Source organism: Equus caballus, chromosome 1, assembly GCF_041296265.1.
Source record: "Equus caballus isolate H_3958 breed thoroughbred chromosome 1, TB-T2T, whole genome shotgun sequence".
NCBI lineage: Eukaryota > Metazoa > Chordata > Mammalia > Perissodactyla > Equidae > Equus > Equus caballus.
Window position 1 is genome coordinate 138913156 of NC_091684.1, and position 26544 is coordinate 138939699.

At 52.9% G+C, this 26544-nt stretch overlaps 1 protein-coding gene across 2 annotated transcripts in view; it reads right to left on the reverse strand.

Moving 5' to 3' along the window:
* SMAD6 (SMAD family member 6) overlaps positions 1-26544 on the reverse strand; it is a 74291-nt gene that overhangs the window by 44334 nt on the left and 3413 nt on the right. Inside the window, exons 2-3 of one of the 2 annotated variants that reach the window (XM_023654984.2) lie at positions 20378-20434; positions 16574-16651 (exon numbers count right to left, since the gene is read on the reverse strand). In XM_023654984.2, the coding sequence (XP_023510752.1) occupies positions 16574-16651; positions 20378-20434 (135 nt within the window). The remainder of the gene's footprint in view (positions 1-16573; positions 16652-20377; positions 20435-26544) is intronic. The other variant, XM_023654985.2, reaches the window with a different exon arrangement.

The window sequence follows — 26544 nt, forward strand, 5'->3', positions numbered from 1 at the left end:
AATTAACCAGTTTTCAATGCACCATTCAGTGGCATTAAGTACACTCACAATGTTGTGCAGCCATCATCACTATCTAGTCCCACAACTTTTCAGCACCCCAACAGAAACCTTGTGCATGCCATTAGCAGCTCTTCCTCGTCACACCAACTGTTGAGCTTGGGGAAAACTTGGGTTCAAGTCACAGCTCCTTTACTTGCTCCCTGTGTAACTCTGGTAGGTAAGTAAAACCTCTCTGGGCCTCAGTTTCTTCATCTGTAAAATGGGATGATAACTCAGAGAGATGCTATGAAAATGAGAGCTAAGGGGTAGTAAATGCTGACCTGCTCTCGGCACTACTGAATGAGGCCCTGCTGGGGCCCCTAGGGCTGAGAAGGCTCCTGCCCCCCCCCGCCCCCCCACCGCTTGTCCTCATCAGGTTCCCGGGCTGACGGCAGGGACGAGGGGGAGAGGAGACTGCTTCCCTCTCCCAGAGCGGAGCAATTGGAACACGCACTAATGGGTTCCAGTGTTTTCCCCTAGCCATGCCCAGACCCGGTTCCAAACCAAAGAGTTACAAAGGCCTTTAAACTTCACACTCGAGGCGAGGTCAGCCAAAACCGGCATTTCCAAGCATGGTGCTTTCATACTTTGAAAACAGCCAAACGTGAACTGGCCACTTCTGAGGGTCACAGCTCCCGGCGGCCGCTTGGCTGCTGGCACTGATGGCCGCCTCTCAGCCTCTCCCTCCCTCCTGGCTGTGGAGTCATCTCCCCAGTCTCCAGGCTGGGCTGTCTCTCCCCTGTCCAAATCAGGGTGAGGGCCCGGGTTTGGGAATATGAGACCTGTGCTCTCAGCTACTGGTCAACCCCAGGCATGGCCCCTTCCCTCTCGGTTCTGCGAAATAAGGGTTCCCGAAGACGAGGACTCGGCTCTCTTCCAAACCCCTTGGCCTGCAGTTTCTGTGAACATCAGGCTCCAGGGTGGGCGGGATCGCGCTAGGTCATCTGAACCAGTTCTCCCCAGTGCCTTCCATTTTACGACAGGAAACTGACGGCAACTCGCCCGAGATGTCACATCTGTGTCAGGGGGATAAATCCACACTTGGCTATCTTAGGGAATGTCAAGGGGCAGAAGGGATGCTCCTGAGAGTCCAGGAGAAAAAAATTCTCCACTTTGCAACTCTTCCTCTGAAACATGGCACCCAACACCAAGCACCCAAGCAACTAAAGTCCTATGCATACAAGGTCAGTAGACAAAAATTAACTGTATTTCTACATACTAATAACGAATAAGGGAAAATGTTTTACGATTTACAATAGTACCAAGAAATGTGAACTAGGTAGGTATAAATTTAACAATAACGTGCAAGATCTGTATTTTGAAAACTATAAAACGTTGATGACAGAAATCAAAGACCTAGATACATGGAGAGATATACCATATTCATTGATTGGAAGACTCAATATTGTCAAGATGTCAGTTCTGCCCACACTGATCTATAGATTCAATGCAGTCCCAATCAGAATCCCTGCAGGACTTTTGTAGAAATCCACGGCTGATTCTAAAATTAATATGGAAATGCAAATGCCCAGAATAACCAAAACAACTTTGAAAAAGAACAAAGTCAGAAGACTCATGCTACTCCATTTCAAAACTTACTATGAAGCTACAGTAATCAAAACAGTGTGGTATTGGTAAAAGGATAGATACACAGACAAACAGAATCAAGTCCAGAGAGAGAACATACATACATGATCAACTGATTTATTTATTTATTTATTTTTTGGTGAGGAAGATTGGCCCTGACCTAACATCTGTGCCAACCTTCCGTTCTACTTTGTATGTGGGATGCTGCCACAGCATGGCTGAAGAGTGGTGTAGGTCTGCACCCGGGATCTGAACCTGCAAACCCTAGGCTGCCGAAGTGGAGCGCACAAAATTAACCACTACACCTCTGGGCTGGCCCCTCAAGATCAATTGATTTTTGACCAAGGAGACAACATAACTCGAGAGAAGGGGTAGTCTTTTCAACAAATGATATCAGAACAACTGGACCTCCATATGCAAAAAATAAAATAAATCTAGACTCGTATCTCAAACCTTATACAAAAATTAACTCAACATGGATTATAAACCTAACACTATAACACTTCTAGAAGAAAACACAGGAGAAGATTTCTGTGACCTTGGGTTTAGCAGAGTTTTTCACATGACACAAAAAGTGTGAAAAGAAATGACGTATAAATTGAACTTCAGTAAAATTAAAACTTCTGTTCTTCAAAATACTCCATTATGAAAACGAAAAGACAAGCCACAGATTGGGAGAAAATACTTACAAAACACCTATCTTTTAAATGACTGATAACCAGAATATATAAAGAACTCTCAAAATTCAATAAGAAAGCAATCAACCCAATAAAAAAAATGTGCAAAGATCTCAATAGACACCTCACCAAAGACACACAGATGGCAAAAAAAGCACACGAAAAGATGTTCAACATCCTTAGTCATCAGGAAAATGTGAATTAAAACCACAATGGGATTTCACTACACATCTATTAGAATGACTCAAAAATAAATGGACCATGTCAAGTGCTGGTGAGGATGTGGGGTAACTGGAACTCTCATACGCTGCTGGTGAGATTGCAAAATGGTACAACTACTTTGGAAAACTTTGGCAGCTTTTTACAAAGTTAAACATACCTTTCACTATACACCCAGCAATGCTACTCCGAGGTGTTTAGCCAAGTGAAGTGAAAACTTATGTTTACACAAAAAGCTGAACACGAATGTTTATAGCCAAAAACACTGAAACTAACCCAAATGTCCATCCACGCAACAACATGAATCTCAAAACGTTATTCTGAGTTAAGGAAAAAGGTACAAAAGGCCGCTTGCTGTGTGATTACATTTGCAGGATATTCTGGAAAAGGCAAAACTATAGAGATGGAAGTTAGATCAGCAGTTGCCAGCAGCTGGGGGCTGGTGTTAAGGGCTGGCCACCCAGGAACTTTTAAGGGCAACATTAAATGTTCTCTATCTTGATTGTGCGAGACTGTAACATAGCTGTCAAAATTCATACAACAGTACAGTGTCAGAAAGTTTTACTATATATAGATTGCATCTTAATAAACCAAAACAAACAATAAACCCTATGCAGCCTCATAGGGGCTTGTCTTGTTTCTCCAACCAGTCTATGAACTCACTGACAGAATGTGCCCACGTTTCTGGCCCAGAGAGGTCAACTGAGTTGTTGAAGGACACAGGTTCTAGAGTCAGATGGATTTGAGTCCAAATCCCAGCTCTGCCCTTTATCAGCTTGTTGCCCCTGGGCAAACTACTCCTCCACCTGAGCCTCAGTTTTCTTGTCTGTAAAATGGGGGTAAGCAATAACAGAACCTACCTCACTGGGACTAATGAGCTGAAGGAATAAGAAACAGCACAGTGTCTGCCACGTTTGGCACTCAAATTTCAGCCATTATTATTACTTCTTCTACTGCCATTGTCATTATTACTGTGAAAGAGCCAGGACCGAGGTGCAGGGAACACCTCCAATCCAGATCTTTCTGCATGAGGTGGGCAATGCCAGGCACCTGGGCCACCAGCTTCCCTAAGGGGCAGAGGCAGACGTGGCCCTGCCCAGAAGGCATTCACAGTCCAGTTGGGGACAAATGACAGCCTCAAGGCAAAGTTGACCCACTGCAAGGGAGCAGTAGAGAGACGAAAACTACTGAGAGTTGAGAGAAGAGAGAAGAGAGAAGCCGCTGCGGGCCGCACAAGCCCTGAAGGCTTCCCGGAAAAGGCTGGCTTTTACTGAGCCACAAAGGACAAATCAGATGTAATTAAATCAAAGGAAAAGAGCTATCAGGAAGCGGGGGAACCAGAAACCCTCTACCTTAACTTCTCCCCGCCCATCCCTGGCCAAAGGCAGCAGCGCGCCCGCAGCCTTGGTATTTCCTTCCAGGAACAGCCCTGGGCCAAGGGGAGGTGCAGGCATGACAGCAGAGAGCCCAGGCACCGTGCGTCAGCCGGGCACCCACATGTGTCCCCACCTCTGGGCAGGAGGGTGCGATGGTGGGCTGGCCCGGTGGTGAGGCTTCACTTCCCCCCTTTTTTTCCACGGACCTGAATCTGGGTTTGTCTGGGGCGTGTTTTCTTAAGCCTGAGCATTCGCCCGCGGCAGGGCCGCCCCCTCCCTGCCCTCCCAGCCGGTCTGGAGTGCCGGCCAGGGAACCGGGGCCGGCCGCCACGGCCGCCTTTGATGCACGCCCCTCTCCAGACTTCAATGTCGCTGTGTGCACGGCCCCTTTAATAAGTTATTTCCGTGGAAAACCCTGGTAACTTGGTCGTGAATCAAGCCTATAAACACCTCAAACCCATCAAAGCACCCAAGAAAGGGAGGGGTGGGCAAGCGAAGAGAATCTCTTACGGTAACTCACACGCCGCTCCCCTAGAGGGGCTGAGGCTGCCCGCCGGGGAGCCCGCAGCCAGCCCGTGCTGGCGAGGACGGGTCACCCAGCGTCCAGGGACCCAGAGCCCCGAAGGACACTGCCCGCTGTGTGTCCCGCAGACGATGCGAGAGTCCCGACGCAACACCCCAGCAAGATTTACAGCCCAGAGAGGCAAACCCGACCGGCTGCTCCCGCGGTACAGGAATGTAATGTTTTGGCTACCGGTGAAAGGCCCAGTTTATTGGAAACACACTTCTTTTCCAGTGTTTGGTTTCCTTTCACTCTTCTCTCCTTTTTGTTTTTCCCAGAGTGCACTGCCTGGGGCCTTCGGAAAGGAGTTGGAGCTCAAATCCTGCTCAGGGGTAAGGGGGGGAGGCGGGGTACGGGACCTGAATTCATCTGAGTGGCGGGCAGAGCGTGGGCAGAGCCCTGAACATGGAGCAGGGAGACCCCGGGTCTAGACCGAGCTCTGCCACTTGGGAGCTCTAGGGCCAAGGACTGGCACTGCCTCTCTCTGGGTCTCACTGTAAAATGGGTGGGATGAACCAAAATCCCCCTAAAAGCATTTCTGACTGAACGCTGTGGTCCTGGGCAACAGTATGGAGGGGCATGGAATAAGGCTGACCACACGTTTAATGTACAACCCAGCAATTCCACTCCCAGATATACATCCAAAAGAAGTGTGTCCTTACGTCCGCAGAAAGGCTTCTCCAAGGGTATTTGTTGGGTAGCAGCCAGAAACTGGGACCTGCCCAAGTGCCCATCGGGAGTGGAATGGACACATTAGACTAGGAGAAGTATGGTATGTGGCCAGGGACTACTGCCCAGCAATGAATGAGCGATCACAGTGTTCACAGCAACATGGATGAGCCTCACAGACACTGTTGAGTTAAAGAAGAACCACAGGACAGGTGGTGGGTTGGGGGAATGGGTGAAGGTGGTTGAAAGGTACAAACTTCCAGTTATAAGATAAAAAAGTCCTGGGGATGTAATGTACAGCATGGCAACTATAGTTAACAATTCTATATTGTTTATGTGAAAGTTGCTAAGACAGATCTTGAAAGTTCTCATCACAAGAAAAAAATTGGTAACTATGTGTGGTGATGGATGTTAACTAAATTTATGTGGTAATCATTTCACAATATATTCACATATCAAATCATGATGTTGTACACCTAAAACTAATACAATGTTCTATGTCAGTTACACCTCAATTAAAAAAAAAAAAAGTGGCCCTCTCTGAAGTGGCATTCAAGGCCCTCCCCATGGACCTCACTTCTTATTGCCCTGCCAGGATCGCTCACCTTCCCAGAACAAGCATCCTCACATTGTCTTGCCTTTGCCTAGCAGTTCCCTAGGTCTGGGGTGCCCTTCCCGCCTCAGCCTGGTGAAACCTGCCAGCTCCTTCACCCCAGGTCTGCTCCCAGCATCCCTTGCAGCCGCCCTACAGAGCTGTCTGCCAGCCCACACTGTTCACTTAGGAACAGCACTCACCCTACCTCTCTAGGAAGTGATTTTTTCCCAATCTTTCCAATTAGAGTGTGTGTTTCCTGAGAAGACCCCACCCTGGGTGTCCTCTCCTTCACGCCATCCTAACCCTCACGCTAATACGTGGTTACCAATCCACATAATTACCATTTATGGAAAGTCCTCTGTGCGCCAAGCACGTGCTGCCCATGGTACATACGGATCCCCATGGAGCCCAGGAGGTGTTGCCACGCCCACCTGTCAGACTGGACTGAAGCAAGGCTGTGGGAAGGCTAAGAGGGTTAGACCACAGCTCTGTCCGCCCCAAGGCCCGGGCTCTTCACCCCTGCCCTCCTGGGTACCCGAGCATCCCATCATCTACACCCCTCACTCCACACCCTACTGGAGGTCTAGAGGCAAGCCTGGCTGAGCTGAGCGGCTCAGATGAAAATGACGACATCCTCGTGGACGAGCTGGTCAGAGCTAGCCTTTAGCCGGGTGTCTGAGCAAGTCACCTTAACCACCTCCCAGACTCAGTTTTCTCATCTGAAAACTGGAAGTTACAACACCCACTTCACCATGCTGTGGTGACACTGCAATGTGCAGGCACCTGGTGACCCTCAGAGGGACAGTCAGATGTGACCTCACTGGTGTTCTCACACAGCTAACCCCCAGGACACACACCACAGCTGAAGGGATGAGAAGCGAGGCAGCGCACAAACGGAACAGGCTATTCTAGGATGCCATGTGCGCCCGGCCCCAGAAGCAATCAAGTAGAGGCTGGGGGACCAGATACAGAAAAGGCTCTTGCCTTGAGGGGAAGATGCCCTGATGCTCTGGGTCCACCAAGACCTGGGTTCTCAGCCCTGGCTGCATATTAGAATCGCCTGGGGAATTTTTAAAATCCTGATGCCCAGATCCACCACAACCATTTCTGGAATAGCGTCTGAGCTTTTTAAACACTCTTCAGGGGGTTCCAATGTGCAAAGAGGGTTGAGAACCAATGAGTTAGACCAACTGACCCATTTTACAGATGGAGAAGCAGTCTGAGACCACCAAGAGACATGGGACAGAGCCAGGACTGGGCCCTGGGGCTCCTGGCCCCCAGGTCAGGTGTGGCACTACCCTTAGACTCAGAGGAAGCCCCTGGGGCTCTCTCTGGCCTTTGCTCTGTGAGAGAGAGGCCAAGCAGCTAAGACACTGCTGGGCAGCCAGGGAGGAGGAGCCGGGTCTGTCTCCCCAGGTGCCTGGGCCCTCTCCACCCACCTCGGCTCCTCCCTCATGTCAAACGGCAGCATAGGCCCCAGAGGCCAGCTCCTCCCACCCACATCAGGGTCTCCTTGGGTCTGAGACAGACAACATGAGCTGAGACAGTCTGGGGGTATGGAGAAGCTGCAGCCTCTCTGTGAAATCCGTTTTGTCTTAAACCCTCTGGGGGCCCTTCTGTGATCACAGACCAATCCCAACATCCCTGAATGCCCGGCCGTGAGCCAGGCGCTAGGAGGGGAAGACCCAGGCCCTGCCCAGAGTCAAGCCCCCACCCCATTCCCAACATTGGCCCTCTGAGAGCAGCCTGGAGTCCTCGCTCAGGAAACAGTGTCACCTCTCCTCCCTGGGGGTAGGCCTGGGAGTCACCCTCTGCATCCCTCAGCCCGTCAGGGCAGAATCTGAGGCCCAGAGTGGACGTGTGGTTCACTGAAGACCACACAGCCCCTGAGTGGAAAGCTGGGACCCAACACAGAGGCTGGGGAGTGTATGCCCTTGGTGCCGGACATAGGGCAGTGGACGGGAGGACTGGGGAAGGTGAGGAGAGTTCCTGCACACACGCACCCTGAAGGGCTGACACGGACAGCCTGTCTACAGAGGCACCTGCTGGGTGCCCCGTTTCACGCCATTCAGCCCAAGAGGCCGGAGCCAACAGCTACTCTCTGTCCCCATCCCTCTCCCAATGCCCCACTGACCACACGTGTCCAGCAAAACCCCTCCCCTAGCTGCTTCCAGGGCTGCTGAGGAGCCACACGGCCCCCGGCCCAGCCCCACCCCTGTCTCAGGCTGTGGCGGAGCCCACCTCTTCCCCTTACCCACCTGGCCCCGGAGGCCAGAGAGCCCCGACATCCCAGCTTCTCCCAGCTCTGTCCAGCACTGGAACTACCCTGGGCGACCCGGGGAGATGAAAATGGCTTCCAGGCTCCCACGTCTGGGTTCCCATCTCTCCTTTCACAGATCACTTAAAGCCTCAGCGATGATTCACCTTGCAGTCTGGGACAGCGGCTTTGATGTCCGCTCCAGACAGGAGACCTCTGCTTTTCCTAACCTAGAAACTTCTACCATGGGGTAAAGGTAGCGTCCTCCCTCCGGCCAGGGCAGCCCCTGCTTTGTAAGGGTGCCAGCCCCCAAGGCCTCACCCCCTCTGGCTGAGGGTGCCAGGCCCAGACCTGGGGGAAGAACCGGGGGCGGGGCATGGGACAAGGGCCCCTGAACACCAGGAATGCTTTCCACCAAGGGCAACTGGAAAAGCCACGCATCTCCGCTTCTCTTGGCGGCCAAGGGCCATGCAGGGAGAATGTTTAATATAAAAACATCTGACAAAGTACCTTCAGGATATATTTTCTGCATCAAAGAAGGAGCTCTTGGCAACAGCCGCTCTACCCTGACAAGGAAACTTTCGAGCGCGGCTCCCAATTGTTACAGACGCCCGGGGAAAGCATGCCAGCGGGACAGGAGGAGGGGGGCCATGGGCCCGGCAGACAGATGGTAATGATTAGGCTGGATGCAACCAAGTGCATTTTCTGGAATTTCAGGTCTGCTCAGAAAACCTGCCGGTTCCCCCAGTGATGCAGGCCGCCGGAGGCGTAGAGAGGGGCAGGGTCCAGCTGCCTCCAGCTTAGAGGATGGTCCTGGACAGGCCCAGCAGCCTCCCCTCAGAAGCCCACCCAACTGCCATCTCACGGGTCCTCCACTTGTCCACCCAGCAACCATCCAATGAGCAGAGCTGCTCTGGGGCCTGGGGACAGCTGCTCACACGGAATCTCGGGTACCCAGGGACACAGAAGCCCCCAAGGGGCGAAAGCCGTGTGAGTCCTGCATGTTCCAGGGGGCAGAGAGGGCACCGCCTCAGACACCGGGGAGCCCGACAGGGGCCAGAGGCCTGGGTTCTGATCCCAGGCCTACGGCTTTCTAGCTGGGTGATCCTGGGCAAGTTACTAACCTCTCTGAGCTTCAGTTACTTCTCCTTTAACTCGGCTAACAAAGCGGCCACCTCCTAGAGTTGTTGGGAGGATTTCATGAATGAATATGCGCACAGCACTTAGAGAGAGCCTGGCCCAGAGCTCTGTGTTAGCTGTGAGTCTTAAATATGTGTTATGATCTCTCTGTTTGTATCTTTCCGTGTTCTCTCTCTCTCTCTGGATCTTTTTGTCCCGGGCAAAAAATCATTCATTCATTCATTCATTCATTCATTCATTTATTCCACAGTGACTTCCAGCTAAGGCTAGGCCCTGTGCTGGATGCCAGCCAAGGTCCAGAGCCCCTTCAGTCCCAGAGTTCCCCCAGCCCAGTGACGGCTATCCCGCTGATCCAGCCCATTCCTCCAGATGCAGGACAACCTCTCTGGACTCCCCTTTCCCTGTTCCTCCATCTCTCACATACTAACCTTCTAGCGACAAACTCAGAACACGCGGTACTACTGCACACCCCTGCTTCTGCACAAGCTGTTCCGTCTATCTGACAGGCTGTCTCTATTCTGTTGTCTCCTTGGTGAACTCCTGGTCATCCTACAAAACCCAACTCAGAATCACTTTCTCCTTAAAGCTTTCCCTGCACACCTCATTCCTACCCCAAAAGAGCCCCCTGCTCTTGTTTCTGTGCCGGCGCTAGGACCTGCCCACATCTCCACAGATGTGGGGCACCGTCACCCACCATTCTTTGCTTGCTGTCTAGGTCTGCTTCTAGACATCCGCTCCCAAAGGCGAAGGTCCAGGCGTCCTTCATTCGCATCACCCGCACTGGCATGCAGCAGGTTCTTAAGAAATGTTCAATACATTGACTTGTCACCCCAAAGCCTAGTCAGCAAGTACACCAGCCCTGGTGTCTATTGTCAGGGACCCTGGGGAGTATAAAAGCTGTGTGATCTCTGGCAAGTCAGTTGCCCTCTCTGGGTCTTGGATTCTTCATCGGTCAAGCACACCTTCACTCCAGTCCCCAAGCTTTAGTGCTCTGGGATGGGAGGTCCAGGACACTGACCTCCTCCTTCCACATGGCCTTGGCCCAGGCTGTAGTTTTGTTGCTCTGAGACAGTGATGACAAGCTAAGATGCTGTGGGCCAGAAGGCCCAGCTCTCTGCACAACCCCTCAAGGCCCAGGAGTTGGCACTGTCTGCCTGGAGCACATCAGCATCAAAGGGCCCCTGAGATCAGGGCCCCAACGGACAGCTGAGCAAACTGAGACTAGACGGGCAAGGAGCTCACCTGAGGTCACACCGGAGGTAGAGGGCAAAGCCAGGCCTGGACCGCCTCCAGCGTGCTGCCCACCACCCCACACTGCTTCTTGGCAAACCAGGTGGGCCAGACCCCCCCAACTGCCTGGTCCTCGCAGGACTGCTGCAGTCTCCTGTCCCTGTCGCCTTCACCCCTCACCACTGCCGCTCCAGCCTCCGCCAGCCAGCCTGGGAGAACGGGTCCCTCTGGGAGACACCGCAGGTCTCCAGAACGGAGGAAGGCTTTCCGTCTTTAGTTGGTCAAAGCTGAAAACACACGTGGCCGAGGCTCGATGCAAGTTCCAAATGCTGCCGATTCCGGAACCAGAGGGGAGCGCTCCTTCTCCCCCACCCCTGCCCCGTTTCTCAGCTGGAAACGGAAGCTGGTCCTGGCCCGGGAGCTCAGTGTCGGTCCCACAGCCTGTCCACCACGTTCAGACTGGAGCCCGACCCAGGGGGTAGGAGAACGGGGCTGGGCCACACCCAAGGGCCGCCTCTGAACCCCTGGGGACGGATCGAGGGTCAAGTCTGACATTTCAGGGCGCCATCTGCCCCGAACTCCAGGCAAAAAGTCCTTCCTGCTCGCCAAAGCCGAACGAAAGCCTCTTCAGCTAACACTCTACCCCCCAGCCTCCCACTGTCCCTTCTCAGCCACCCACTCAGCACGCAGCACCCCGAGACCCATGGGCAATGAGCACTCTCGTGTGTCAGGACCAAGCACTATCTTATGACAGCAAAGTTGCCCAGGCCCTGCCGGTCACCCAGGTGTGATCACTCTGTAAGCTTCACTGAGCTGGGGCCTTACCTGTGCTCTCTGCATATTACAGTAAAAAGCTTTTACAAAATATTAGCCAGCCCTGGCCTCCCCTGCCTCATCTCCCACCAGCGCCCTGTGCTTTGCTCCCAACCCCTCTCAGCTCCTCTGGTTTCTCAACATCAGGCTGCCTGCACACCCCCAGGCCTTTGCACCTGCTATTCCATCTACCTGGAACATGTCTCCCAACCCCAAATCTTGTCTCTTTGATAAACTCCTATTCATCCTGTAAAACCCAACTTGGATATTACCTCTTCCAGGGAGTCCTCCTTGGTTGCCTCCCCACCACGCAAAGAGGCAGCCACTAATCCCTTCGTCCTCTGAACTGCCTCTTATACCACTTCTCATTATTACTGTCTGTGTCTTTACCTGTCTGCGAGTACCCTGAGGGCAAAGATGATGCAGTTTTTATCTCTGCGCCCCCCAGCCCTAAGCACAGCGCTTGGCACACTGCAATGGCGACGCCTACCATATGCCATGTGCCAAGCCTTGGCTGATTCACAGGCATCCTCTCCTTTAACCTTCACCACAAGGGGTATGTTGTTACTAACATGCCCACTTTCCAGGTGAGAAAACTGAGGGACAGAGGGCTTTTGGGGCTGCCCCAAGTCCCACAACTAGGAAATGGCGCAGCTGGGACTTGAACCCAGGGCCCCTGCTCTTTGGCCCACCTTGCTAGAGAAGGTCAGCACACGCTAACAGAACTGACCAGAGCCCCCTGGAGAACAAGCAGCTTGAGGGTCTCGTCAGACCTGGCATCCGAGGAGAGTATGCTCGCGCCCTAGAATCAGGAAGTGGTGGGAAACAGTACTGCACCAACACAGTCCTCTCCCAGCTTCTGTGGGTACCGACGGCAAACGTCAGACAGCATTGACCCCCAAGCGCACCTCTTCAGGGACCGCTGAGAGGAAAGGCGACAAGCAGGTGGGCAGCGTGGACCCACCTGGGCTGTGACCTGGCTCTCCTTACTCACGCTTGCTCTGAGCCTCTGTTCCCAAACTCTGTCAATCTACAGAATGATGTGTGCCCTCAAGGAGCTTACAGTTTAGGTGGTGGAGGAAAGACATCCACACGCAGCTGAGCCCCCAGCTCTCCACGTGGTCCTGCGTTAGCTCCCTTCCTTCCCTGGGGCCGCATCCTCTTTACAACGAGGGGCTTGCCCTCACTGAGGCAGCTCTAAAGAAACCAGAACCCTCCAAGGACTGAGATATTGATACACACATCATGGTCAACAAAGGACTGCCCGGCCCATGACAGGCAGCTTACACCACCCTTTGCATACAGTGGATGCTTAATACAGCACTTGAACAGTTATCCAACAGGCACTAAAATGGGACACCAGGGGGGCATCGCTGCTTCCTGAAGAGGCCTGCCCAGTGCAGCACCCCCAGCCCCACAGCGCTGGAGTAGAGCGGGCCTGGCTCTAAGAGCCCCCACTTCAGGCTCTTGCTACACAGCCCAGAGCTCACTCGGCACCCAGCACCGAGATTCTCACACACAGGGCATAAAGCTTGCGTCCTGCTCATTCTGTTCTTCCAGCCTCAAGGAGCCCAGAGCTGAGAGAACCCTGTCTTTCTCGCTCAGCCCTCCTCAGAATGGCCATTCCCACATGGCTCTTCATCCTGCCAATTCTTTGAATGATGGCATATTCTGCCTTTAATTTGCCAAGAAGGGTCCCGCCTACCAGCCTCTCACAGCTTAGTATGAATTTAACTAGTTAATCTTGCTTTCCTCCCCAAACTAAACTGAAATCAAGGGAACAGGAGAGGGGTAGGGATGTTGTAGGGAGGAAGAGGATGGCCTTGGGGGGCTTTAGACAGTCAGCGGGCTGCGCCCCAGGCCCTAAGTTAGGCAAGGAACCCAGAGGATCAAGGTCCCCAAAGGGGACTTGCAGGGTTTCAATTTTATCCAAATCACACTGGAGACTCCGAGTGTTAAGGGTCCCTCTCCACTGAGCAGAGCCTCTGCCCTCACTGAGGGGTCATGGCGAAATACTCGCCCCTCTGAGCTTAGTCTTCTCGTCTGTTCAGTAGGGATCCTGCACCTAGACCGGGAGCGGAGGCAGAGATCAGACGAGTGTCCGGTCAGCCACTGAGCAGAGAGCTGGAACAAGAGTGTGTGCTGCCCCGCCGCCCTGCCCTGCCCTCAGATGCGTCCTTGCCTGCCCCAGCTGGGACTGAGCCTCAAAACGCCCACCATTCCCCCTAAAGTGGCCTCAACAACAGGACAGGAAAGTGGAGCAGAGACCTTGGAGCTGGATAAAAATAGCCCCTGGCTGGGCACTGGGAGTGTCATTGTGCGAGACAACAAGGGCGCTCTCCGTCCTGGGGCTGCAGACACCCTGCTGAAGCGTGACACCCGTCCCAAGATGCCACGAGGGGCCAGGCTCTCAGGGACAGCAGCCCCTCAGGACACAGGGAGACAGAGGGGGCTGGGGCAGCTGGCCAGTGTGGTCTCTGGGGGGTCTGCAAGGTTTGCCTGGTGGGGACACGGATGAAGCCAGCCCCCCACCTCTGTCCTTGGTATCTAAATGGGGACAGGCTGCCCCAGGCTCCTTTCGATCACTGTGTTTTGTCCCCAGCCCCCGCTAGGGTTTGTCTCAGGTAGGGGCACGGGAAGCCTTGCTGTGCAAAGCTACACAGGGACCTCAGGTGGGAGAGCCAGGCAGTCAGGCTGCCCAGCTCCCATCCCAAGCCAGCCACTTACAGTGTGGGAATGCGGACAGCTGGCCCAGCCCTGAGCCTCCGTTTCCTCACCTATGAAACAGGGGCATCACCTCTGTCTCCCCCCAGCTGCGGTAAGGAGTCAGCGAGATGGAGAATGACCAGCACTTAGCACAGTGCCAAGTAGTGAGTGTGAATAAATGTCACCGTGGTCAGCAGCAGCATTACGTGTCCTTGAATATCAAACGTCCTGGCCTGGCCCAACACATTCCGCCCCTAACCCTCTGACCTGACCTCCCGCCCTGCCCTTGGCACAACCCTGCATTCCACTTTGCAGGATGACTCCTGCCTTCATCATCCGCCTGTCACCCCTCTGGGCCTTTTCCTACCTATGCCTGTCCTCCAGTGTGACAGCCACTACAGCCCCAAGTCTGCGAGCTCCCAGGAAGCAGGGACAGTACCCACCCATTGGTCCTCAGATCCCCAGAGCATGAGTGAGCCAGAAAAGCTGAAGAGTGAGCCCCTGGGGCGGGAGGAGATGCGTGTCGTCCCTGGAAGGGGCCTGGATGCCCACAATAGGGAACGCTCCACTCGCCGGTTACCGAGACCACCTGGAACTCAGATCAAAGCCACTCGATCTCCCTCCCACTGGAAATCCCAAACTTCCTCCCCAGTTCCTTTAGCCCCTTAGAATTCCAAGCCACTGGACGACATTTTCTCATGAGAACCACACAGTCCTCGTCCACAGGAAAGAGCAGCGGGGCCTTCTTACCAGCTAGCACCAAGGACTGCTCTGGGATAACTGGGTGGGAGTCCAGAACACAGGCCCACTGGGCTCCAAAAGCCGCCGAACCGCATGGCCCCAGGGTCTCTGGAGACCCCCCAGCCTCCAGACGGCGCTCTCTCCCAGGAACCAGCTCAGAGGCGGGGCCTCCTGCAAGTGCTCTGGGGTCTGCTCCTTGCCTGAGCCACACACCAGGCCAGCTCTGAGATGACAGAGATCACAAGACTATCTGTGAGGACACCAGGAAACTGTAGGGCACCTCCACACGTGGGCGTTTCCACCATTAATAACGGGGGGAAGGGGATGTCAAAAAATTACCTGTGCATCCAGACACCCCATGCCAACGCAATCCACCTAAATCAGATACACCCCGGGGCTGGCAGGGACACAGAACCAAGCATTCAGAAATACCGTTATGGAAATTATACGTGGCCTCCATCCACGGAGGCACAGAGGAAGAATGGATTAAAATGTGAACTTCTTGTGCTCATGTGGTTAGGTCTTTCAGGGAAAGACATTATAAGCAAGTAGAGCCAAAAGGGAGAGAAAAAACCACGGTGGCCCAGTTAGAGGGGTCCCCAAAGACCAGTAGCCAAGTAGGACCCAGAAGACCTGGGCCCCAGTACCAGCTGTGACACAAACCCCACTATGTGGCCCTGGGCAAGTCACTTCATGCCCCGTCTTCTAGTTTCTCCAGCTTGGAGACAGGCGTGCTCTTGGCATCTCCCGTGGTTGTGGTGGAATACGGAACGGATGGGGAAGGGCTCTGGACACAGGAGGCAGCCAGGCAGCAGTGAGCAGCCAGCATCGTGTCACCCTTAGAGTCATGGGGGGAGTACGGCAAAAAGACGGACAGAACTTCGGGCAAAATAAGTTTATCAGAGGTCTGTTCAGCTCTTGCAGAAAAGTGGAGGACAGAACAGTGCCTAGGAGCACAGTGGCAAATGGCTCTGTTACTATGTGACCCTGGACAAGTCACTTTACTGCTGCACTGATGATGCATAAAAAGGGGCCCAAGTACAGGATGTAAACACTCAATAAATAGCTGTGATCACTGTTGCTGCTCTTACGACATGGGCATGCGGTAGGTGAAGGACAGCTCAGATGCAGACAGAGGCCTTCACGCGGAGATCCAGCCAGGCCCACTTGGGAGGCAGCTCCAGCCCAAGGGGCTGTCATCCCACATGGCACAGAGCCAGGCCACAGGCCCCAGCTGTCCTCATAGCATACCCAAACGGCCCCACGGACCTCTGCGCCCTAATCACTCTTGGCTCTCAATGCCCCCAGGCCACCCCCAAGCTCTCATTCCTTAAGGAAAGTTTGATTTCAGTACTCCCCAGAACATGAGGGGCCCTATGGCCAACTCAATTGCAGGGGGTGGGGGCTCCACACCAACTTCTCTCTGCTTCCCAGCTCAGCATCCACGGCTCAGGAAGAGGCATGGAAACCACCAGCAAACTCCTCACCTGCCAGACACCCCCTCAAGCTCCTTCTACCCACTTCACTTCCCCACCTCCTGACCCTTCACATCGGTCCTTGCCCAGAGCGGGGACAGGAGGAGAAACCCAGGAAGATAAACGTACACAAACACATCCATTCTGCTGTCTCTCGGCAGCTGGGAGAAGGATCCCATACTAAGGACGGATGGAGAGTTGTGCTGGCCTGTAATCATTTCCACGAGAAACAAGGGAGACAACTGGTCCAAACGCGGATCGACGAGCATTTTAAAAGTTACCATCTTTAGGTTTCACCCATGCAGACTGTTCCTAACCCCAAGAACACCAGCGACAAAGTCACCGGCAGTCTTCCCACCCAAGGGGTGAGAGGAAAAGGGACAAGAACAGGAGGGGGTAATCCAAGAGGCCTCCATCAAGTCCCCCCAACCTGTCCCTTCCAGAAAGTTCAACGTGACAGCAAGGTGCAAGAAAAAAAAATGCCAACCTGAGAATTCACCCGGAGCAGTGATGAGGGAGTTGGTGGCCTCCGTTTCAGTGTAAGACAATGTGGAATCAGATAGATCTACGGAAGGAAAGAGAAAGAGAACTTAGTTGGCTACGGGGCTCCCTCTTCTTTCTCATGCCTGCGTGTGTGTATGTGCACGTGTATGTGTGCACACGTGTATGCACGCAAGTGCTTACAAAGGGCAGCACACCCCTCCCAACTTTCGGATGCCACTCTGTAACCCCGTCCCATGATCGCACGAAGCCAGGCCGGCCAGGCCCGGAACTCTTCTGGAAAATGCTGACTGCAGCAGCCCTAGCACCTGAAAAAGTTTCAATGGCTCTGACCACAGAAATAACACGAGTTCAGGGGACCAAGCAAGTAGCAACTTGGAGCCTCCGTGGGTAAGGTTAAATTAAGCCCGTAAACAATTCATAGTTGCCGTACTTAATTACAACCATTAAAATTCTTGAAGTTGTTCCTTCTTGCTTCCTTCCTTCCTTCCTTCCTTCCTTCCTCCTGCTCGAGCTGGGGAAACTGTTTTAACAAGTTACCGCCATCCTCACTCCGTCCTGCTTACACCCCTCTAATTAAGGGCTCAAGCTTTTGCTCCCAGATTAACTTGTCTCTCTCCCCTCCTCCACTCCCTAACATCCAAACCTGCTCACAGAGCAACTTTCAATGCCTGGACTGGTTTGTTTTAAGGCGTTCCTTGCTGTGTGAGTGGTTTTAAGAACCTCACATGGCCTGCATTATTCGTTGTCCCCCGTCTGCAGCACAGGCAGACAGGCACAGAAATTCTCCTGCGCGTTTTCTCTTGAAGGCTGAGCTGCTGGCTCAACCAGCCGATGCCTTTGGGGGCAGGCAGACTTGGAGATTTTTTCCTGGGCCTGTGCCTCTGCTACCAGCAATGGGGTGTTGTCCCCGTTAAGGTCAGGCCTGTCCAGGAGTCAGAAGGCATGTGCTTGAAGCCTAAAGCACTTTCGTCATCTTCTCATCAGCACAACCCTGGTCTGGCTTGGCTGGTCCCACCTGGCTCAGGAGAGCCACTCCAAGCCAGGGGTTCCTGGGACAAAACCGTTAGCCTCGGCCCTAGCTAGCTAGAATTCCATTCGATTCTGCAGGAATTTTTTCCTTCTACCACATGGCTTGGGGAGCGGGAAGATGAAACATTAACCAATTTGGCCTTTTTTTCTTTTTTTTTCGTTTCCCACTTGCCAGATGCTGACTGGGTGTTCTGGGTTTTATTTTGTTTTCTGGGTCTCATGTGATCACACAGACTTAGAAGTGAACTGACTTTTGTTTATGAAAAAGCAACAATGCAAGGAAAAGAAAATAATACAAACAAGAACTTGGACTATTTATCAGGGCACAAAAAAGTTATCTGTTGGTAAAATGTGTTAGGAGGAGAATAAGGACAGATGGAAAATCTCTTTAAAAAAAATAATAACCTCGATGCCTCAGTGGGGACTTCTTAAAAGAGTTGTGCTTTTAATAACTAATGTTCCCCAAGTGTCCAGCCTCCCCACCAAGTCTTGCTGCCACTTCTCATTTGAAGTGGCAACATCACAGGCTGAACCCCATTTCTTAGAGAAGCAACTGTGGAGCCAGCACCGATAGCTGTGGGAGGGTCCCAGGACGGCGGGGGGGGGGGGGGGGGGGGGGGGGGGGGACGACAGCTTCCCGCCTTTCCCAGCTCGCCACACCCTCCCATCGAGCTTCCAGTGTGGTCCTCGGGGTCTGAAGTGCCGTAGTGGCTGTCGTAGAAGAACATTCCCACCCTTGATCACTGCTCCAGCCCCAAGGAGGGACCCCATTTGGAAGCTGGAGCCCCAAGTTTGCATCCCACCTCCACTACTAGTCAGCAACATCAGGGGTCTCCAACTCTTTCTGCAGAGGCCCCGATAGTAAACACTGTCTGCTTTGTGAGCCACACGATCTCCATTCCAAGTACTCAACTCTGCCGCCGTCATGTGGAAGCAGCCACAGACAACACGGAAACAGGTGAGTACATTCCGTTCCTGCAGAGCTTCACGACACACGCTGACATTTGAATTTCATGTAATTTTCACAAGTCGGGCAATACACTTCTTTTGATTTTTTTAACCATCTAAAAAAGTAAAAACCATTCTTAGCCCATGAGCCATACAAAAACAGATGGTGGGCTGGAGTTTGTAATCCCCTGAGTTTATGACCACCAACAAGGGTCACTTCTTCTTTCTAGGCCTCAGTTGTCCGGTTTGTAAAATAAGCTTTGTAATAACCCGTTTGTAAATAACCTGTTGATTTCCGATCGGTCACTCTGCAGGGCTGCACGGTGTCCTGAACTTTGCTGCTTTATTGCGGGCTGACCCACAATTCCTCAGGGCAATGATCCTTGACGTTCAAACTGAGGCTCTACCCTCACAGAGAACGTTTGAGGTTTCCTTTTTTCTCTAACAGAACTAGGGATCTAAGTGACCAGCGTGATTACGTTGACTTTGGAAATGCTGCAGCCGGCCTGTGAGGGAAGGATGGGGAACCCCCAGCGAAAAGCGGGCTGCGCTGGTTTCCCCCTCAGCCCTGCCACTCACTAGCGGGGCGGCCTTCCCAGTCCCTCAGCCTGATTCCTCATCTGTGAGGTGACAGGGTCCCCCCAGATGACCGCTCCAGCTCCTCAGAGAACTAAATAAAGCTCCTCCATCCACGGGATGACTATACTTCAGGAAAGACAATGAGGAAGTTGTCATCGTTAAGCCACTGACTCACACACCATCACGGGACAGCCTCTGTCCTCCTGGACTGACAGGTCCCCTGAAGGGACCCAGTGGGCACTTCGGACTCCACAGGGGGGGCCTGAAAGAAAAACTGGACTGAATGCCTGAGAGCCTATGACACTTAGAAGTGACCTCCCGGATGATGCTGACACACGCTACTGGGAAGAAGCCTTGACCGAAGACAAAACCAAACCCACTTCTTGTGGTCTCTTGGTGGAATGTGTTAACATCGATGCCACGCCATCTGACTTTGAAAGCTTGAGTCCCACGGGAACTGCTGGGTCACAAAGTTGCTCTCCTGCTATCTGAAGACCAACTGAACTCGCCCACCATTGGGATTCTCCACTGGGGGACACAGGATAGCCAGGAAACAAGCCATCTTGACTTTTAAAACCACAGGCATCTACTCCAGAATAGGAACTGCCCATCCAGCCCCAAAGTTTTACAGAAAACACGTTCCACCTCTGAATGGGACCTGTCTAAGAAATGACCACCTCCAGTGAGCGCCCTGGGGCCCCATCCATGACAGGGGCCTTATGGACCAACACACATGCTCTCTACACGTTCCAACTGTTGCTTCCGCCTAGGTGAACTTTTTAGCTTAAAATGGGAGAAAACAAACAGCTCCCCCTAACAGTGACTTCACGTGCAACCTATTTGTCACAGTGCTAATTAATACACACTAAAAGAGGACAACCTAAGGCTGAGGGAGGGAGGGGAAAGGGACAGAAATCCCAACCCACTTCCAATGAGATGCTTAAGTCGAAACCCATTCATCTCCCACAGGCCCATGTTTAAAGGTCACACTGAGGTTAATGATGAGCTGAGGAATTTCAAGATGTAAATAGCCCGCTGCAGAGGTTGGGTCTGCTTTGGCCCAACTGCGGGTGTGTTTGTAAAACTTCACCCCATTTCAAAGGCAACCAGGCCCGCGGTCCCCGCCCCAACCCCATCCCCTGCAGCCCTTCAGCACCGAGGCTGGCGCTGGACTGAAGGGGAGCCCAGGATGGACGCGCCTCCCCTAGGGTCGGAGGGAGGACACACTTACCCAGTGGCTTGTACTCGTCGCGAGGAGACAGCCGAGAGTAGGGGGGTGGTGGTGATTCTGGAAGACAGGAGACAACACATCACTGCCGTGGTGGGAGAGTTCACACCTGCGGTTCTACATGCCTTTGATTATTGGTGTCCTCAAATAATAAACCCGGCCTCCAGGAAACCCTCCTTTTCTCCCAGCACCTCTGCTGCCCAAATCCACCAGAATAGCATTGCTCAACACGAAGGCCGCAGGTGTGGAGGACAGACCTGGGCTCAATCCCTGCTTGGCCACCTTTGGCTGTGTGACCTGGGGCCAGTTACTTCACCTCTCTGAGCCTGTCTCCTCAGCTCTAAAATGGGGACACTAATCACAGACCCCCCAGGTTTGCCAGGAGGGCAACAGAAGTTAATGTATATAAAACACTTAGTAGAGCTCTTGGAACTGTGGAAAAATACCTCCACGACAGTGACTATCACTACAACAAGAGAAACACAGTCACAGGGAAAGTCAGAGCTGGGGTGGCTGATAAAACACAGGATGCTCAGTTAAATTCGAATTTTGGATATACATGGCATAATCTTTTAGTATAAGTATGTCCCTTGCAATATTTGGGACATACTTATACTAAAAAATGATGTGTGGTTTATCTGAAATTCAAATTTAATGGGCATTCTGTAATTTTATTTGCTAAATTTGGCAACTCTTATCAGAACTGAGCGTGAGTGCAGAGGTCCAGACACAAAAGCTCGTTTCCAAACAAGCTGCATTAGAACTAACATTTTTGGGGGCGGGGAGGAGAGCAGGACTGGTTGGGACCCAGGAAGCCAAACCCAGCTACCCAGATCGGGGACCTTAAACCAGTCGCTTCCCGCACTGGGCCTCGGTCTCCCCTTTGCTAAGAGAAGGGATGGAACACAGCTCTCTAAGGCCTTCCAGCTCAGACCCTCTGAGATTCCTTACTGTCGATGGTATTTTTCTTTTGGTTTCCTTTCATTTGCCTAAAATACTCCTCCTTAAAAACATATACTTTGTCTTCAGAAGAATTCCTTAGCCTCTTGCTTTACGGGAAGTAACAATTTGCTAAACTAAGTAACAATTTGCATGAATGAAATGACCCTTCATTTTCCATAAATGAAACTAAACACCATCAAATCGCAAACCAAAACAAACTCTCAGTGGTAGTAAAGTGGTAATAACTATTATTAGGCAGGTATCAGTAATGACACAGGGGTAAGAAGTGTTTTTCGCAATGATAATAAGGCACAATTAGTCACAGGAGTATTTGCGTTGTCCGTACACCCAAGGCAGCTTCTCTTCTTCCCCACTCCGGCTTTTCCAGGCAGAAATTACTTGAACAAAGTGAGGGTTCTGAGGTCCAGCAACAGAGAGCCTTTTGTGGACAGGAGTTCGGGAGAAGGAGAAGTGAATCACGGAGTGGCCACTGGGAGGGAAGCAGACATGTGCTGGATGCCCACCCTGTGTCTCTCTCCATGCCATTTCATTTACTGCTTTATTCTTTGGGAGCTGAGGTACAGAGTGGTTAATCACACTCATGGGGAACCTGTTTTATTTCATCCTTTCTCACAAATAGGTAAGACGGCCATTATTGTTCCCATTTTACAGAAGAGAAAACTGACTTGCCCGTGTCCCCCAGCCAGTCATGGTGGAGCTGGGATTTGAAGCCAGACCTAACTCTGCTCTACACCCCAATGAGACCAGCAATCAAGAGGCACCCCGTCTTACCCCTCCCTCTCCAGCCCAGCAGGGTCCAGTACATCACGTGCACAGAAAGTGCTCAAATGTTTGTGGACAGAGATGATGGTGTTGAGGATAATGGTAACGTTGGGGACATTTGGGGACAGAGGTGTGGAGAAAGAGGACCTAGGGGGCTAAAGGGGTGACCCAAGGGAGACCTCAAACACGAGTCAAGACTTCAGTAGGAGCCACCTCATCCACCGGTCCTCAGGCCTTGGAGGAGCTAGAGCAGACTTGAGTGAGGACCAGCCTCTCAGGACAAGAAGCAAAACACAGACACGGAGGGCTAGCGCTCCATGGGAAAAGAGAACTGAGGCCAGCACTCCCACTGCACAGAGGAGAAGACTGAGGCCTGGACAGAGGAAGTGACGCCCTCGGGGCCAGACAGGGAACTGGCTGCAGAGCCAGGACTTGAAGCCAGGTCTCCTGACCCCAGCCCCATGCCCCTTCCACTACCCCACTAACTGATCAGAAAGCCTGCAATTCCGGGGTTAGGGTTCCTTTTCCAAAAATCTGGTTGGCTGAAGTCTAGGCCATGCAAGGTAGGGAGCTCTGGACATCTGCCCCTAGATCTGTCCCTAAAAATGAAACTTGGCAGCGATGGGCAGAGGTGGCTGGAGTCGAGCCACTGTCATCAACCCCAGCATCTCTTCCAGGGGCTGCTTACCTGGGACCAGAAAGATGGGGGGAAAGGGGAGGGCTTGCAGGGGCCTCCTGGGCCTTGACTTGTGACACCCACCACCCACGGCCACACCAGGCTGGGAGTTCTAACGTGAGTGAGACAGAAAGCAAATCTACAAACTTGAAACGTCAGACACATCAGCTAGGGAGGAACTGCCAAGCGTCCAGCAGGGACTCTACCAGAGCTCCTCTGCTCCAGCAAAACGGTTTGCAAAGAACTGTTTAACAACTGTAGAGACTAGGAGCCAAGCACTAAATTCCACTCCAGGCAAATAAAAAAGTATGAAGGCCTACAGACTCCGCCCCAAGAGCCAGGGGTTTAGAATGTCAGAGGTATATCCAACGTGATGCGGCCGCTGAGGGCCAGCCAAGGTAAAGGACCCGCCCAAGGCCACACGAGAAGGTAAGAGGTGTTATTCTACTTCAGCTAAACAAACAGGGTGGGGGTAGTCGGGGACCAATACCAAGTTACCTTTTTTAAAAAACTGAGTTATCATTCGTGCATCCTTAGATTCACTCTTAACACGTACACTTCAGTGGTTTTTTAGTATATTCAGAGTGGTGAGACCAATACCACCATCTGATTCCAGGACATTTTCATCATCCCAAAAGAAACCCTGTCCTCCTTAGCAGTCAGTCCCTATTCCAACCCCCAAACCCTAAGCAACCATAAATCTACTTCCTTTCCCTATGGATTTGCCTATTCTGGACATTTCCCACAAGCGGATGCATATAATATGTGTCCTTTTGTGTCTGGCCTCTTTCACTTTGCATGTTTTTGAGGCTCATCCAGGCTGTAGCAGCTATCATACGTGACTGTTTTTTACGGTTGAATGCTATTCCACTGTATGGATGTACCACATTTTGTTTATCCATTCATCAGCCAATGGACATCTGGGGTCGTTTCCACTTTTTGGCTTTTAGGAATAATGAACAATACTGGGTGATCTTCACTGGCACCTCCACTCCACTCCCACACATCCAGGCCTCACGGATCCTGGAGAACTGAGCCCCAGGACATTAACTCAGGTGGGCAAGGTGGGCACTCAGGTGAGACAAAAGGTCAGAAGAGAAAGTAAGCTGCCTCCAGGCCCTCTGTCCACTCCCCTCTTAGAAGCTATCTTAATTCTTACAAAAGTTGGGTTGATTTTTAGATAATAACTTAAGCCTCAAACTTTAAGGAGAGAACTTCTGGAGCCCTGCAGGCCCCTCTGAAAGATAGGAACATGGGGGAGAGAGACACATCAGACACTCCAGCCCCCTCAGGCATCCAGCCTCAGGCATCAACTTCAGGAATCTCCTCCAACTTCCTCAGAAGTGAGAGCAGTCAGCCAGGGGCCAGTGCACCAGAAGGCTAGCGCTCAGCCCGGCTCAGCCAGACGGGCCTCCGGGTAGCCCTCAGGGGGTACTTAGCCTTCTGGGATCTGGACCCTGATTCTAAAGTCAGAAGAGTTCACAGCCTCTCCCAGTGCCCGGTAAGGTTTCAGTTTGGGACATTAGCTTCCACCCCTGTCTTGCAGCCCAGCATCTTGCTTAGAAAAGGCTCCACCACCTCCCTGGGCCTCCCAGTTTCCACCTTCCCAAGGGGTGGCCCTGGATGGGGAGGGGGCTCCCCGGCACCTGTCCCCCCGCAGCCCCAGAACCTGAAGGCTCAACCCCTAGCTCTGGGGTGGGAGACGGAGAAAAGGAGCTCCTGGCGCTTTAAGGCCGGCTGAGCCTAATTGCCCAGATTCCCCCGGCAGCCAGATAAACAGCGCGGCCGGCTGGCGCCAGCAAGAGGCAAACTGCACATTATCACCCCTTCCTCACCTCCAAGGAGGAGCTCTGAGGAGCTGGGCGGGCGGCCGGGGGCCGGGCGGGGGCTTGGAAGCCCTACTTGAAATTGATCTCATTTCAAAGGGATAATGCCAGGCCAAATAAAAGGAAAACTTTCTAGCCCATTCTAATTCCTATAGTGCTGGCCTGGGAACCCTGTGTTTTCCTAGGCGGCCTCCTCCAGTCATTTAGAAGTTCTCTCTCTCTCTCCCTCGCTCTGTCTCTCCCTGGCGCAATTTGGATAATAGTAATTTACTGAATATAATTACAGCAAAAAAAAAAAGTGGTGAAGCAAAGAGCAGGAGATTTATTCCAAAGTTAATGGATACTTTCAGGAGAAAGGAGCTCTATAAACACAGGTTAGAACTGTGATTAAAGTATTTCTCCACATTTCCGTCCACATAGGCACCAAGCTCCGCGGACGGGCTTTTCCCGGGACAGAAAGACACACGAGAGGGAGGGAGAGATAGGGCCTGACTCCCACGGGGGCGGGAGGCCCGGGGTAGCGCCGGGCACAGAGGGAGGCCCCCACTTTCTGAGAAAGCATGAGGGAGAGGGCAGGGGAGGCAGGCCTGTGTCACCTGGAATCTGCCCGTCAGACTTAGGGGTTCCATCCGTCCCCTCCCTTTACAGATGGGAAAGAGGCCCACAGAGGGGAAGTGGCCCCAGAACCCCAAAGCAAGTTGATGGATGGAGCAGGGTTTGCTCTGAGCCGCAGGGGTCCACACTGCCCAGAAAGGGGCCCCCTGTCACTGGGGCTCCCCATAGGGGCCAGGGGGGCACAGAGGTGACTGGTGCCAGGTGAGTGTCCCTCAGTTGGGCTGCTGGGCATTCCAGTGTACTCTCTAGCTGTGTGCCTGCTCTGTGTGTGTGTGTGTGTGTGTGTGTCTGTCTGTCTGTCTGTCTGTCCCAGCGCCCCAGCCCTCTTCCCCGGAGCCCTGGAAGGAGCAGTCTCCTTATCAGGACGCGCACGGCTGAGCTCCAGCTATGCACCCGCCCAGCTCCTGGGAGCCAGGCTGGCGGCCAGGCAACAGGGGTCGGGTGGGCCGCAAAGGGCTCCCCCAGGTCTCAGTCCCGGCGGCCCAAGTCATCAGGCAGGGCATGAAGCAAGAAAGAGGGTCAACCTGGCGCCTACTAGAAACTCTTCTCAGACCATCGGTCCTCCCAGCTGCTCCCAGGGTGTCTTGAAGTGGGGGGGGGGGTCCCCTGGGGCGGGCAAAGAGGAAGGAGAATAGACACAGCTCCGGCAATAGCACCTCCTTCTGGGAGGAGGAACAGAGTCAAGCGCCAACGCTTAGCCTAGAATTAGATGTGGAGAATGTTCCCAGAGCGAACCCCACTCACTGACCAGTAGGGAGACACAGAGGGGAAGTCACTAGTCCAAGGTCAAGTTGTCATTACTGGCGGGGCAGAGCCCAGGTCCAGGTCTGCAGTTAAGAAGTGTTCCACTGCAGTCAGCCCCTCAACCTGCACATGCCCAAGCCCACCAAACTCACACCAGCCCCCAAGCTGACTTCTAACCCAAGGAGCAGGGGCAGGGGTGGGTCCTGTCAGTTGTCCCCAACTTTTTCGCTCCACCCCCTCGCACCCACACACCCCTCAGCTTGCCTGGCACTGGGACCTCTGCTCCTCCTCCTCAACAGCCATTTCCCCTTCCCCATCCTCCAAGGGCGGGCTCCAGGTGAGAGCTCTGGACCTCCTGGAGGTGATCCTGTTACATCCACACACACCCGCCAGCGCTCTGAGGGTTCAGACCCACTGACCTGGCCCTTCTTCCCCTATCTCCCCCGCAAGATTAGGTTTCTTGAAGGCATGGACCCTGCTCATATTCCACTCTTCCTGCTACAGCACCCAGCACGCTGCCTGGCACAGTCAGTGCTCAACAAGTATCTGCTGGCCCACTGACCTAGTGAGAGAGAAAATACCTG